At 36.9% G+C, this 16,737-nt stretch overlaps 1 protein-coding gene across 1 annotated transcript in view; it reads right to left on the bottom strand.

The window, feature by feature from the left end:
• The window catches only part of LOC127446845 (myosin-IIIb-like), a 68,248-nt gene that overhangs the window by 11,279 nt on the left and 40,232 nt on the right, over positions 1 to 16,737 (bottom strand). The window contains exon 11 of the mRNA XM_051708133.1: positions 15,442 to 15,507. Coding sequence (XP_051564093.1) covers positions 15,442 to 15,507 — 66 coding nt within the window. The remainder of the gene's footprint in view (positions 1 to 15,441; positions 15,508 to 16,737) is intronic.

Genomic DNA, 16,737 nt, shown 5'->3' on the forward strand with positions numbered 1-16,737 from the left:
TTACAGGTTATTAACATGCATCAGTCATTTGTATTGCATAAATAAGAAATGAGCAATCAAATTTGTCCACACACTTTTTTTTTCTTAAAATGAAGTGTTGGATAGGAGGCTAACTAACATTTGATGCTTGCATTGTATCAATTTAAAATTCTGTTAGTCAATCGGTCTCTCTCTCTCTCTATGGGAATAAAAGTCGTACGATATCTTTTACGAGTTATCATGAGACTATGTTGGGTAGTGCAAACTACAGTATACTGGACTATCTGTCTATCTGTTTGTCTGTCTATCAAAACAGCATGTTTAACTGTAAGGATCAGAGAGAGAATAGCAAATGATCATGCAAAAACTAAATTATGACTGATTATGACGAAACCTTGTCATACCACGGTGATCTGAGCTTTTGGGACTCTGGTGATGACACTGGTTTATCATGTTTAAGATTTTTACCATACTGATTGGGCCTTATTCATGAAACACTAACAGAACTGATTTCTGTGTAATTCTTTAGTAAACCTGTTTGACACAAATTGTGACATTCAATACAGTGCAACACTTTATGTAAGAATGGCTTAATGAACTATATATCCATTTACACCGACATTCGTTCTGCACGTGTTTAATCAAAAAGCCCACTGCACTTTAGACATAGGCCTATGTCAATTATTATGCTTATATGCACTTTAAAAGTTTGATTTCTGTCAGACCAAACAATAATTTGTCTTTTTAAATGTCATTTAAATGCTAAAGTTCAAATAAAATCATACCAGTCTGATTTTTGCAAAGTTGGACTAACAGACCTAGATAATGTGATTGTAGCTCCACTTAGTCACACGTAAATGTTCTGATAGCCCTTTTGCACTGAACTTGCGATGGTTCTCATGCCGAGCCTGTGCTCGACTGGTTCATGGCTGGGGCAGTCTGGAGCCTATTGTAATTTGGCCGCACTTTTCCACTGACTTGAAATCTGAATGGGTTCCGTGGCTACGTGGTAGCTTTATGTGACTACCTCATAAACAAACATGGCGTGTCACAGTGTTTGTGTACAGCTTTTACTTCTGTTTTTGAGGACATATTTAAACAAAGTAAATGCCACCCAACGTTATTACATTGCTCAGCAAGATTGCCAGAGATGTCATCTACGCTCAAGACGTCAGGTAAAGAAATTACATTATTTTGTATGAACTTTTTAATTGGGCTCAACTTGCTAAGTACTATAAACTGTAACAGCGTAATCGTTATTAACATTGGTGTAGCAGATTGTTATATTTAGATTTTTGCCGTAGCATATAATATTATGTTTACGTCTTGATTGAGAATCCCACCAGTTTAATTAACAGATCTTCCTAACTAAGTGTTCATGACCTCAAGATTAGATTATTGTAATGCATTACTGGGAGGATGTCCAGCAAGTTCAAAACATAAACTTCAATTGGTTCAAAATGCAGCTGCCAGAATGCTGACAAGAACCAAGAAATATGATCATATTAGCTCCATTTTATCGTCGTTACATTGGCTACCTGTTAAATTTTTTATTAATTTTAAAATTCTGTTAACTACATACAAAGCTTTGAATGGTCTAGTTCCACAGTACTTAAGTGACCTTCTGACATGCTATATTCCATCACTTTCATTATGATCACAAAATTCTGGCTTTTAATAGTTCCTAGAATATCAAAATCAACAAAAGGAGGTAGATCCTTTTCCTATTTGGCTCCTAAACTATGGAATAGTCTCCCTAACACAAGAAAGGTCATGGCTAAAAGTACATTTCCAAGGCACTTCAGTTTCCAATAAACAAAGTTGGCAGCACCATTCATACATTTTTTAAATATGGTACAACAGCAACCTTCTTGGGTTGTGGAAGAAAGCAGAACTTCACCAATGGAAATGTTGACTCCAGTTGACTGAATATTCAAGAAGTAATTAGGAAAGACCTGTGGAGTCCTGGAAGAAGGTTTTATAGACGTATGACAATAAACTGAAAATGAGTTTTACAGGGGCCTGGGTAGCTCACTGGTAAAATACGCTGGCTACCACCCTTGGAGTTCGCTAGTTCAAATCCCAGGGCATGCTGAGTGACTCCAGCTAGAGTCACATGGGGTAAACTCCTCGTGGTCACTATAATGTGGTTCGTTCTCAGTGGGGCGCATGGTGAGATAAGCGTGGTTGCCACGGTGGATGGCGTGAAGCCTCCACATGCGCTAGGTCTCTGTGGCAAAGCGCTCAACAAGCCACGTGATAAGATGCACGAGTTGACGGTCTCAGACATGGAGGCAACTGGGATTCGTCCTCTGCCACCCGGACTGAGGCAAATCACTACGCAACCATGAGGACTTAGAGCACATTGGGAATTGGGCATTCCAAATTGGGAGGAAAAAAAAAAGAAAAGAAAATGAGTTTTAGACCCATGGGTCAGCAGTACGTCTGGAGTAAGATGACAAGAACGACACCATCCCCACAGTCAAGCATGGAGGTGGGTCAGTCGTGTTATAGGGGTGTTTTGCAGCTGCAGGAAACGGCTATCCTGACTATGTGTCTGACACCATGGATTCTTTCAGGTATCAGGCCATTTTGGCATGAAAAATGTGATGCCTTCAGAGTGTAAATTGAAGCTCGGTGATCACTGGATTTTCCAGCAAGACAAAAACACCAAGGATACATCCAAGTTGTCAAAAATCTGGTTCAGGGATAGGTCGTGGAATGTCCTTAAATGGCCCTTTCAGTCCATCATTAAAATCCCATTGCAAACTTTTGTTGGGATTTCAAGGAAGCAGTGGCAGCACAGAAACCAAAGAATGTCAATGAGCTGGAAGCTTTTGCTCATGAGAAATGTGTAAAAATTCTAATAGAGAGGTGTCTGAAGCCTGAGAACACTTACCTGAAACATGTATTTGCTGTTATTAAGGATAAAGGATGCTCCATAAATGACTGACTTTGGGGGTTGAATAATTTTGATTGCAACTGTATGTGAACTTCTGCAGTTAATCCAGGATGAATTTCAAAGACATTAGTCATTAATCTTTGTTCATAAAATTTTTTTTTTAAACACTGCACCTTAACACTGACTTAGTTTACTAATTTTAAACCATGACTTGCACTGCACACAAATAACTAATACTGGCATTATATTCATGCTGGTTAGCCAGAGGGGAACTGGCCCCCACAGTGAACCTGGTTTCTCCCAATGTTCTTTTTCTTCATTAACCAACATCTTATAGAGTTTTGTGTTCCTTGCCACATTCGCTTATAGCTTGCTCACAGAGGTTCTAAATTCAATTATTATTTAATTTAATTTTTATACACAACTTACAATCATATTTAATCAAACTACACAATGATCACATTATAGATATTACAGTTTGATTTTCTTTAAAGCTGCTTTGAAACAATGTGTGTTGTGAGTAGAGCTATTCAAATAAAAATTATTCGACTAAGTGACTAGCTGGTCAGAAATCCCCTTACTGAACAAAACAATGCACAAAATAAGATGAGTGTACAGAAAGCTAGCAAAGTTGGCAAATCTAATAACTTACTGAGATCAGCTGCAGAGGACACCAAACACTATGCATCATTTCTTGCTGTATCTCTTCATAGACTAATTTTCCCCCTTTGTGATCTCTCTATTTATCTCGGATCTCCATAGAAGACTATTTCGCAAGCTTTTGAGGCCAGTGTGAAAACAGATTTTTTTTTTTATTTTATTTTATTTTTTTTTATGAACAGGTTGTGCAAAACCTACTACTTCTTCACTCAATAACATTTTGGAATTCAGTTGTTATTTCCTAATATTATAACCCAACAATAATTTATTGTTGTCCAGTTTGTCATTATAATATGATACAGTATTATTATTATTACTTTGAGGATTTGTTGTATACAATAGTAATATATTCTTGTCTTATTTATTTTACTTATATCAGAGCTTATATTCTGATGCTACAGTGTATTGTTCACCATGTTGCTAAAGGCTGTATTTTATGTTAGTATCGTAGGCAACATTCGTAACAGTATTGTAACAGTAAACATACAAGGCACGGCAGCCCCTCAGCACACTAGAGCAGAAGAAAAACAAAACAATGTCTTTTATCAAGCGCTGAAACTTTGCTTGTTGCAGAACAATCTGAAATAATGTTAAATATTGTAACAGTCCCCTCTTTGCAACCTGAACTTGTTCAGAACATTAAATCTTTGTGACACCTGCGCTAAAAACAACCTAGACGCAGCGCAAATAATGAAACAGAACACAGGTGTCTCAACATGCGTTCTTGAGATCTGAAGTTCTTTTTAACTTAACACAGTGTCTAAAAATGTGCCAGTCCTGTGAGACACTGTAGAAACAGTGAGACGCAGTGCAGCAGTCAAGGACGTTCATCCAGCGCATATTTACATTGGAAAACAATGGAAAAACAGACCAGATGCATGCAAAAACACATCCTGTGTGAATGGCCCCTCATAAGTTTGCGCGTATCTGTAAGTGAGAGCGCGTGGGCGAAACAAGTTAGGAAGGCCTGTATATTTTTTCATAAATTACAAACCCAAAGTTCTGCATGGAAAAACTGACCCGAACTTGGTGGACCTATAATGTGAACCACTCTGAGATTGCTGACAATAGCCCCTCAAGCAGTTTTTGCAGAGCTTTCCTGCTGGAGTGCAACAGTAATGTTCTGGAAGTAAAAATCCCATTAATTTTCTCCATAAACTAATAGATCTTTATCGATAACTTATAAACCTTTTAAGGTAGACCTACCATGATATCTGAGGTGGTTAATCAATGGTATATGCTTCTGTTGAAGCCATCAGTCTGTGTTACTTTTAAAAATCATGTTTATTAGTGAAGAACTACACCACCCATGATCCTGAAGAGAAAGATCCTCCAATCAGAGAATCACGGCCAACAAAGTACACCAAAAGAGCTCTGCAGTGACCGCCCACTTCCATGGCACACTGTAAATGATGCAATCGAGTCGCTCTCCCTGCACTCTCAAACTACTATATTTGAATATATCTGAATATTTTGCAATATACTTTAAAAAGTGTTTTTATACTTTTAATCAACAACTTTAAATCTTTCATATTTTTTAGTGTTTTAAAATTGATTACATCATTCACAGTGCTTAATGGGATTGTAGTTCATTCCCTCATGAAAGATGTTAAGTACTTACCTCTTGTACTTTTGTCTTTTTGTCTGATTTTTAAATACTTCTCTGCTTCATATCAAAGTTTGTTATGTTGTGATTCATCTCAGAGCTGGTTGGTTTGGTTCATGGCTTAGAACGCTTTTATGAAGGATTTTATTAAATCCCTATGGAAAAAAAATATTTTGAAAAATACAGTACTTCTGGAACAAAGACTGCTGAAAAAGTGGAGGGCACTGTTGCGCTCTATGGTGATTGTTTATTAATTAACCATCTTCCAGTTACCAGCCCAGACCTTCAACCACTACAGCACACCAGCCATTTGTTTGTCAGATTGCATGTGCACATAGACACTCAGAAGCACTTACAGAGAACAAGAAAAGGCCAAATGAACAGAACACAGTCAAACACTCAGGTTAAAATCCCACCAGCACACACACACACACACACACACACACACACACACACACACACATAATTAATATGACTCCATCTGTGCTTTTAATTCATCAGGACTGGATGGCAGACCTGCCACACTGACAAATGAACAACAAACACAAATAAATGAGTCAATTAACTTTCACAGCCCTCCTGCTGCAGACACAACCTCTTTCTCTCTCACTGATGTTTTCATTTTCAATAATGAAATAATCTTGCCTTTCATTGCTTTTATACTGTACATACAGTACAGGCACATACACAGAGCTGGTGCACTGGCTCTTTTATTTACAGTCTCTCTGACAGGATTAGGACTGTATATCTGAGCAGCGCTTGTGGGAAATAAAAGTTCTAATTGCACGTTTTGCTCATACAGGAAAAGTCATAATTTGGCTTGTCAAGATCAAGTGGATGTATTGTATGATATTCTTTAAATAAATAGCAAATCAAACATATGACCAGATATCAAACAATAGCACTGACTGGTCCTAAAGCATTCACTGAGATCATTTTCACAGCCACTGAAAGTAATGCAAATCACTGAAAAAAAAAAAGTTTGAGAAGTTTTAAACTGTAAAACAATAGATATATTTTCATTAAAAATGTATATATACAGTATATACCATCTTTCATGTCTTTATTGAACACATCCCATTAAACATTCACAGTGCTGTGGAAAAGTAAGTGAACCCTTGGATTTAGTAACTGGTCGATTCTCCTTTGGCAGCAATAACCTCAACCAAGTGTTTCCAGTAGCTGCGGATTAGACCTGCACAACGTTCAGCAGGAATTTTGGACCATTCTTCCTTACAAAACTGCTTCAGTTCAGCCATATTTTTAGGATGTCAGGTATGAACGGCTCTCTTGAGGTCATTCCACAGCATCTCTATTAGGTTAAGGTCTGTGTTCTGAAAGGGCCACTCCAACACTTTCTTTTTTTTTAAAGTCATTCTGTAGTGGATTTACTTTGATGTTTAGGGTCATTGTCAAGCTGCATCACCCAACTTCTACTCAGCTTCAGCTAGCGCACAGCCACCCTGACATTATCCTGTAGGATACCTTGATAAACTTAGAAATAATTTTTTCCCTTGATGATGGCAAACAGTCCAGACCGTGAAGCAGCAAAGCAGTCCCAAATCATGATGCTCCCTCCACCGTACTTCACCGTTGGGATGACATTTTCATGTTGGTATGCGGTTCCATTTTTTACCCAATATGTAGTGCTGCATGTTCTTCCCAAACAATTCAACCTTAGTTTCCTCAGTCCACAAAACAATTTCCCAGTAGCATTGTAGAGTGTTAAGGTGGTCTTTGGCAAACTTCAGGCACGAAGCAATGTTTTTGTTGGAAAGCAGCGGCTTCCTCCGTGGTGTTCTGCAGTGGACACCATGCCAGTTTAATGTTTTCCATATAGTGGACTCAGAGATGTTAACCAGTTCCAGTGATTCCTTCAATTCTTTAGCTGTCACTTTAGGGTTCTTTTTTACCTCATTGATTATTCTGCGGTGTGCCCTTTGAGTCATCTTGGCTGGACGGCCACTTCAAGGGAGAGTAGCCACAGTACTAAATCGTCTCCATTTATAGACAATTTGTCTAATTGTGGACGGATGAATATCAAAGCTCTTCAAGATAAATTTGTAACCCTTTCCAGCTTTATGCAAAGCAACAATTCTTGATCGTAGGTCTTCGGAGGCGTGGTGCACATCAGCAGATGCTTCCTGTGAATAGCAAACTCAAAATGTTTGAGTGCTTTTTATAAGTAAAAGTAGCTCTAACCCACACCTCAAACCTTGTTTCATTAATTGGATGCCAGGTTTGCCAGCTCCTGAATTTAATTAGCTTTTGTTGACGTCTTTAGCCTAGTGGTTCACTTACTTTTGCCATAATATTTCATGGGATGTGTTCAATAAAGACTTGAAATATTATAATTGTTTGTGTGTTGTTAGCTTAAGCACATTGTGTTTGTCTATACTTGTGACTTTGATGAAGATGAGATCATAATATATGACCAATTAATGAAGAAAACCAGCTAATTCCAAAGGGTTCACATACTTTTTCTTGCCACTATATATATATATATATATATATATATATATATATATATATATATATATATATATATATATATACGATTGGCTGATTAGATAATCGCATGGATGATTGTTGGTGCCAGACGGGCTGGTTTGAGTATTTCTGTAACTGCTGATCTCCTGTGATTTTCACACACAACAGTCTCTAGAATTTACTCAGAATGGTGCCATAAACAAAAAACATCCACTGAGCGGCAGTGCTGTGGACGGAAATGCCTTGTTGATGAGAGAGGTCAACAGAGAATGGCCAGACTGGTTTGAACTGACAAAGTCTACGGTAACTCAGATAACCACTCTGTACAATTGTGCTGAGAAGAACATCATCTCAGAATGCTATTCTGAGATGCAGGTTGGCGCTGTTTTGAAAGCACGAGGAGGACCTACACAATATTAGGCAGGTGGTTTTAATGTTGTGGCTCATCAGTGTATATCATTATTATTATTATTATTATTATTATTATTTTTCAAATTGTAATAGTAATTTTTGGAATAATGTACAAATTTTGCTCTTATGGAAAGAAATTTGTACTTTTATTCACCAAAGTGGCATACAACTGATCACAATGTATAGTCAGGACATTAATAACATGAAAAAATTACTATTACAATTTAAAAAAAAAAAAATACAAAATGTTCAGAATACTTCAAAGAGTTCTCATCAAAAAATCCTCCATGTGCAGCAATGACAGCTTTGCAGATCCTTGGCATTCTATTTGTCAGTTTGTCCAGATATTCAGGTGACATTTCACCCCACACTTCCTGTAGTCTTGTCGGGCACTTCTCACACACCTTACAGTCTAGCTGATCCCACAAAAGCTCAATGGGGTTAAGATCCATAACACTCTTTTCCAATGATCTGTTGTCCAATGTCTGTGTTTCTTTGCCCACTCTAACCTTTTCTTTTTGTTTTTCTGTTTCAAAAGTGGCTTTTTCTTTGCAATTCTTCCCATAAGACCTGCACCCCTGAGTCTTCTCTTTACTGTTGTACATGAAACTGGTGTTGAGCATGTAGAATTCAATGAAGCTGTCAGCTGAGGACATGTGAGGTGTCTATTTCTCAAACTAGAGACTCTGATGTACTTATCCTCTTGTTTAGTTGTTCATCTGGCCTTCCACATCTCTTTCTGTCCTTGTTAGAGCCAGTTGTCCTTTGTCTTTGAAGACTGTAGTGTACACCTTTGTATGAAATCTTCAGTTTTTTGGCAGTTTCAAGCATTGTAAAGCCTTCATTCCTCAAAACAATGATTGACTGACGAGTTTCTAGAGAAAGCTGTTTCTTTGTTGCCATTTTTGACCTAATATTGACCTTAAGACATGTCAGTCTAATGCATACTGTGGCAACTCAAAAACAAACATAAAGACAATGTTAAGCTTCATTTAACAAACCAAATAACTTTCAGCAGTGTTTGATATAATGGCATGTGATTTTGTAGTACCAAATTAGCAATATATACTGTATATATATATATATATATATATATATATATATATATATATATATATATATATATATATAATATCATGTAAAATAAAATAGGGCTGTCACGATTACTCGATTTAATTCAATTACTTGAATTAAAAAAAACCTTGATTACAAAATTGCCAAATCAAAAATAAGGTAGAAGTGAGTCCATGGATGAGGGTCCTAACACATAATGACAAGAAGTGTCAGCTGTGTGAGATCACTTCACCTAAGATTTGAAAAAAAATATAGTTGTCTGTTGACTTGAAAAACTATAACATAATTTCCGCAATGCATCAGCACTTGAAAAAAGACATTCAGTTTTCACAGACTCACTGGACAGAAGGTAAGTCCACTGGGTATACTACATGTGATTTGCGGTGCTGCGTCCAGATGCAGGAGAGAAGTTGAGCCCTTTGTTTGGAACATGCTGATTTCATTGGAATGCACTCTAAACCTATTTATCTACACAATCATTTGCAATATAGGTTTTTATAAAGCAACATAAAATAATACCATGAAAAAGACGTCTGTCTGACTTGATTAAAGGGGTCATGACATGTGGAATAAAATTTTCCTTGAGTTTTTGACATATAAGATGTCATTGTACTATAAAAACATACTGTAAGTTTCAGAACTGAAAAGTTCCTCAATAGAAAAATGGTTCGTTTGTATTCGTGGAATTTGTGACATCACAAGGACCAAAGACATCTGCATATGCAACGCATATTTGTCCGCCATTGCACTCTTGGCCCTGCCCACTGGTGCTCAGTCAGTCACAGTTGAAGTGGAGACAGATGGGCCTTTCATGGGGAATTTATCCTAAGTGGACTTACACAGGACACCTTCATGTGCCTGTCTGGACTTAAATGTTTTTCTATATAAACGTGCACGGCTTTGACTGTTATCATACATCTCACGCCGCTTTTAAAAGACGCAATGTCAAGTTATAACTCTAAAATGGAGACCCCCATTGTGTTTCATCTTGCTGTTTGCTCTATTGCTGTTGTTCTGTTTTGAAGGTGTCCTGGACCAGTTTTGCAACCATCTGTTCTATTTTTAATTGTTGGGCTTTTGTAAAAATGGATGACTTTGATCGTATTGGTGCCTTTCCTCACAACACCAGCGATGTGCGCCACATTTTGAGAGCGTACAAGCGCAACTTTTAAAAACACGTCCCATTCTGCTGCTGCCACTGGATGGGTGAATCACATTCAGTCCTGTGTGTAAACAAACACGGAAGATGTGAGATTTGAAGACCAGTGTTTCTGCTTTGGCCTGTTGAAGCACCCAACATCATGGATTGTATGACAGTCACAATATGATTCAAGCTTTGTAAAGGAACTGTTATTGAAGGATGGGGCAGTTAAAACACAATTGGACTGCAAATCCGTATGTAAACAATTTCATTCATGATTATTTCATATGTCATGACTGTATATTTAATGGTTTGATAGTGGTTTGAGTTAGCAAACCTTTGGCAACCACTTATCTAGGCTGTAAAATACAAATAAAACTGCAATAATTAACTATTTTATTAATTTCTCTATTACAATGCATACATTTTTCAGTTCATGCCATATTGTACATTTCAGGATATTAGATAATTTAATTTTTTGGAGGGGCACTGAACAAATCTAGCATGTGGCAAAGAATATGTGGACATCGCTTGTTATTTAATTATATTTTAGTTGAATGTAGTATTTTGGGCCTTTATAACAGTTAGAGCATTTATTACAAAAGTTATTGCATTCAGCACCTTTACTATTTTAAGGATAAAAAAAGAATCATTACATTTGTGAACTCAGGATCAAACTCTGAGTTGACAGAGAACATTTATAGCCAGTGTCTTGAGATCGCTGAACCAGATCTAAACCAGTTTGGCTCTTTTTCCACCTGAAACTTGCTCTGAAACTATGAGTTTGTTCAACTAGCTTTGTGCAACAGGCCACTAAACTACCCTACCCTAAATGCTCTATGAGTTGAGCTAGTGTGCAGCTTGATTGATCATGAATAAGCTTGTAAATGTAGTTGATTAGGTAATGCAAACATTAAAGCTCGTCCTCTGTGTGTGTGTGTGTGTGTGTGTGTGTGTGTGTGTGTGTGTGTGTGTGTGTGTGTGTGTGTGTGTGTGCGCGTGTGTGTGTACCTCGATCGATTTCAGTAAATGTTATATCACCCTCTTGTGGTCTCCCAACGCTAATATGCCAGATTGTTAAATGGAGGCCAACTGAGTGAGTTGAAAAGCATGCAAATTAGGCTTCTAATTTAAATGCTGGTTCATTTTAATATATCAATGCCTCAAAAATATATCGATAAAATAACGTACCGAGCAATAGTCAATATATTGATTTTTTATGACATCCTTAAACCTTTCACAAATTGTATCTCTTTAACTAATATGTGTTGTATAATACAAACATGGTGTGTAATGGATAAAACACTTGTTTATCTTCTTAAAAGCAAGTAATTCAATAGCTACAAATCTGTAGGTACAGACAGGCACTAAAAGCTGCCAGGTCAGCATATTTTAGCAAATTCATAGAAAATAACCACAACAGTCCTAGGTGTTTATTCAGTACTGTGGCTAAATTAGCTAGGAATATAGGATCGACTGAACCAGATATTCCGTCACAGCACAATAGTAATGACTTCATTAATTTATTTATTGATAAAATTAAAATAATCAGAAATAAAATTGGAATTTGTCATCTGTCACAGTACCTCAGAAAACAGTGTCTTATAATTTTCCTCACAAGCAACTTCAATCCTTCGCTGTCATAGGTCATGAAGAGCTAACAAAACTTATCGAAAAATCAAAAGCCACAACATGAATGTTAGATCCAATACCAACCAAGCTCTTAAAAGAGGTATTCCCTGTAATCTCAGAACCTCTTCTTAATATTATTAACTCCTCGCTATCCTTAGGACATGTCCCAAGAAACTTTAAAATGGCAGTTATCAAACCACTTATTAAGAAGTAATTTATGACAGACATACTAGAAAATGTAGCGTCCTCCCAACTATGTTCATTTCTACAGAGAAATACTACACTTATCAGAGTTACAAATGACTTGCTCTTATCATCTGATCGTGGCTGCATTTCTCCTCTAGTGCTTTTAGATCTTAGTGCTGACTTCGACACCATAGATCACAACATTCTCATGAATAGGCTTGAGAATTATGTTGGCATTTGTGGACCTGCATTAGCATGGCTTAGGTCCTATTTATCAGACTGCTACCACTTTGTCTGTGTAAACGAGGAATTGTCAAATCAAACAAAAGTTAAGTATGGAGTGCCACAGGGATCAGTTTTAGGGCCTCTGCTTTGGAATAAGTTTCCACTGTTATGCCGACGATTCCCAACTTTATATTTCTTCGAAACCCGATGAAATTTCACATTTCTCCAAATTAGCAGAGTGTATCAATGAAAACAAACATTGGATGGCCAGAAATTTCCTTTTACTCAATTCCGACAAAACAGAGGTACTAATTATTGGACCAAAAACCTCTAAAAATAAGCCGCTAAAATATCATTTGACTCTCGATGGATGTACTGTTACATCTTCTTCTACAGTGAAGAACTTAGGTGTTATATCTGATACCAAACTGTCCTTTGAAATTCAAATTTCCAATGTTTGTAGAAAAGCATTCTTCCACCTAAGTTACGACACATGCCCTGTTGCTGATGCTGAAAAACTAATTCACACGTTCATGACCTCAAGACTAGATTATTGTAATTCATTATTGGGAGGATGTCCTGTAGGTTTAATAAATAAACTTTAATTGGTTCAAAATTCAGCAGCCAGAGTGCCGACTAGAACCAAGAAATATGATCATATTAGCCCAATTTTATCGTCATTACATTGGCTACCTGTTAAATTTCGTATTAATTTAAATATTTTGTTAACTACGTACAAATCTTTGAATGGTCTAGCACCGCAGTATTTAAGTGACCTTCTGACATGCTATATTCCATCATGTGCATTACGATCACAAAACTCTGGCCTGTTAATAGTTCCTAGAATATCAATATCCATAAAAGGAGGTACATCCTTTTCCTCTTTGGCTCCTAAACAATGGAATAGTCTCCCTAACACTGTTCGGGACTCAGACACACTCACTCAGTTTAAGTCTAGACTAAAGTCTCATCTATTTACCCAGGCTTACACCTAATTTATCCTTCAACTCATAATTAGGCTACTTTAGTTAGGTCTGCAGGAACGAGAAACATTTATCATGATCTATAACTCTGCAAAAAATGTAATGGAATCTACGCTAATATTATTCTATTTGTTTCCCTGTCTCAACCTTGGGATTCATATCCCGAGGTTACCAGAGCTGGTCCGACCCAGCTCTGTACCTGCTTGGTGTCGAACTCCACTGCTTCGTGTCTCTGAGTGATGATGACTAAATGCAGCCGGTGCCAGCCAGACATCACTTCAGTCTATTACGATGGACTTCAGAGGATGAACTGATGCCAACTCCAACCATGAGACATGGGATACTTCATATGTCACTGCCTGAAACTTGGACTTAGGATATACCTCACCGATATGACCTGCTGGTTAAACACCTCACTGATCACCTTGGTCTAATGTTGGACTACACTCTTAAAATGGAATACATAGACTATCAATAACAAAAGACAATGTTGGCAATTCTCTAACTAACAAAGGACAATGCATCTATGTGAACTTCTACAGTTAATCCAGGATGAAGTTCAAAGACATTAGTCATTAATCTTACAGTTCATACAAAATCTTTGTTTAAACATTGACCCTTAACACTTACTTAGTTAACTAATTTTAAAGCATGACTTGCACTGCACATAAATAACTAATATTGGTATTATATTCATGCTGGTTAGCCAGTTCAATATTGGCCCCCACAGTGAGCCTGGTTTCTCCCAAGGTTATTTTCTCCATTAACCAACATCTTATGGAGTTTTGTGTTCCTCGCCACAGTCGCCTTTGGCTTGCTCACTGGGGTTCTAAATACAATTATTATTTAATTATTTATTTTATACACAATTTACAATCATATTCAATCAAACTACATAATGATGGCTAAGACTTTATAGATATTACAGTTTCATTTTCTATTAATGCATGATTTTCTGTAAAGCTGCTTTGAAACGATGTGTTGTCACAAATTTATACAAATTTGTATTTATACAAATAAAAATTATAATATCAACATAAGAAAAACATGTTATGACTGCAGCTCTGCAGGTAAATATCTCAAATCATGAGATTCATCTTAGAAGATCGGTGCTGAAACACTGACATAAAATGTTCCTCAGCAAGTTACTTGCAAATTTAGGTTTCTATCACAGATGTCGACAGATAGCCCAAAGTTCTGTAGTGCAGCTTGTATCGCCTTACAAGTCATGGGCTATTGTAAAAATGTGTTGATGAACTAATATTTATTATATTCGTAAATTGTGTGAAAGGGAATAAAAGTAATTATTAAACCACAAAAGGCTGCAATCTTAGTCTGCATGAGCTGCATGAGCTTTAAATGAATGTGTGAAGCAGACCGCTCCTACACTGGAAACTCCACAGACTATGAGAATCATTCGTGTTGTATGAGAGATGACAGAGCACTAATCCACTGTGAAGCACATGTAGACCATATATTTATGTAGTTAAATCACAGCATTTGCGATTTAACGATCACACTGGGCCATGTAGCGAACAGTTTATCCATCAGAAGAAGAAAGTGAAGCTTCCGGCAAAACCACACATCAGAATAAAAGCATGATTCAAAATAAAAGCTAGACACCTGAAATTGAAGAAATAAAAATTAAGCAATATATCACAAGCAAGAGCGCTGTTGTACTGAATAATTTTTTTAAAAATGCATTGGTGTGTTAAAAGGTTTTAAAAGTTTTGAGAATTAAGTTGATTATACACAGTTTGGTTGATTAAATTACATTTTTAAAACATGGAACTCCTAATTAAAAACACTTAAGCAATGCATACTTAATTGAGAAACACTTGAATGAAAGGTGCATTTCTTTTCATTTACTATTTACATTTAAATTAAACTAAATGGTCTAAAGGAGTATCTCTTAATAGCACATTACCATATTATCATATTTTTGCAGTGGTATTGAAATTGGTATCGAGATCTGTGAAATTTCACTGGTATCGGTACCGACTACTGAAATTTTGGTATCATGACAACACTGGTAACATGATTCTATGAGATCAGGTTGCATAAAACACAATACGACTTCCACTCAAATTGAGAATTACCCTTAAACATAGAGAAATACAGAGAAAAAGAGAGATGAAGCTGTTGTACTCACTGAGTAATGAAGTGACTGAAACTTCTGCACCACTGATCTGGCTGACGAAGTGTAGGAGAAGGGTTCCTGCAGACACATACACAAAGAGGGAGAACAAGCATGAATGAGAGGGAAACAAATGTGTATTGACATAATTCACTGGTAAACTAATTACAAAACTACTAGGACAACTTTGTTTGTTTAGAACAAATGTCTGTTCATATTCATCTTCTAACACAAAGAAAACCTGAACACATGCACACACACTCACACACTCACACATTGTTCAAGTACAGAACTGTGCCAAATGCTGAAAAACCCCTCTAGTATACAGTAAATGGCAAGAAATACATTCTTACATACTCTCATAATCAATATGTTCTCTCCACCTCTCTTTTGTACAATCACCATCACAAATGTAACAAACACTTTTTATTTATTTAATCACAGAGTTCAAATGAGATTAATGTTTCTTTGGTTAAGGGTTTAAAAAGGGGGTTATTAAACAACTAATGAGTGATTTACAAATGCATAATAAATCATTGATGCAGTTATAACAACATGACCAAAAAGGGTGAGTTTCATGCAATACTCACCAATTAGTGAGCCATTAATATAAAGTGTTACCAACCATGCATTAGTATCCATATCTTTCAAAGTTTTAGCAGCATTTTTGTATTTGATTTTCATTTGTTTTATATTTTCATAGGTTTAGGGGTTTGCTCAAATCATTAACCCTCAGAATGAGCAATAGTAATGGTGATGCTTGCCTTAGCAAACACCATTAGCAGTGACTGAAGCATGTCAAATCCCATTAGCCATCAAAGTTTTGAGTTTGTGCTGCAGAGAAACAGTTCAACATGTCTTCAGTTCTCCAGTAGAGCAGGTCGTAACTCAGATGTGCTACTGTATATCAGTGAGGTGGAGTTGTAAGTGTTTAAGTCTTTAAGGCATATCGAGTGGGCCAGGGACGCCCCGGCCTCCTGTTGGATGACAAACGAGCTGCCCCACCGTGAGTCTGGCAGGCAACATCTGTCCGCAGAGCAGCCGAGTTATGAGAACGAATAATCCCTCTGTCAGCGACACTCAGACAGAGCCATTTATTAAGTCACACACACAGTTTCACATGCCCATCTATAACACACAAGCAGCTCTCAGTGGCTGCTATGGTGTGAGGAAACTCAGGCATTGCCAGAGCACAAACTTTGTGTAGACAGTTGTGAGCGACATACAGTACGAAAACATCATTTTAGCTTTTAAGGGTGACATGCTGGGAAATGTGTCTTCCTATAAAACATCTTGTGACTGTAAAACAAG

The sequence above is a fragment of the Myxocyprinus asiaticus genome, chromosome 10, assembly GCF_019703515.2.
Source record: "Myxocyprinus asiaticus isolate MX2 ecotype Aquarium Trade chromosome 10, UBuf_Myxa_2, whole genome shotgun sequence".
Classification (NCBI taxonomy): domain Eukaryota; kingdom Metazoa; phylum Chordata; class Actinopteri; order Cypriniformes; family Catostomidae; genus Myxocyprinus; species Myxocyprinus asiaticus.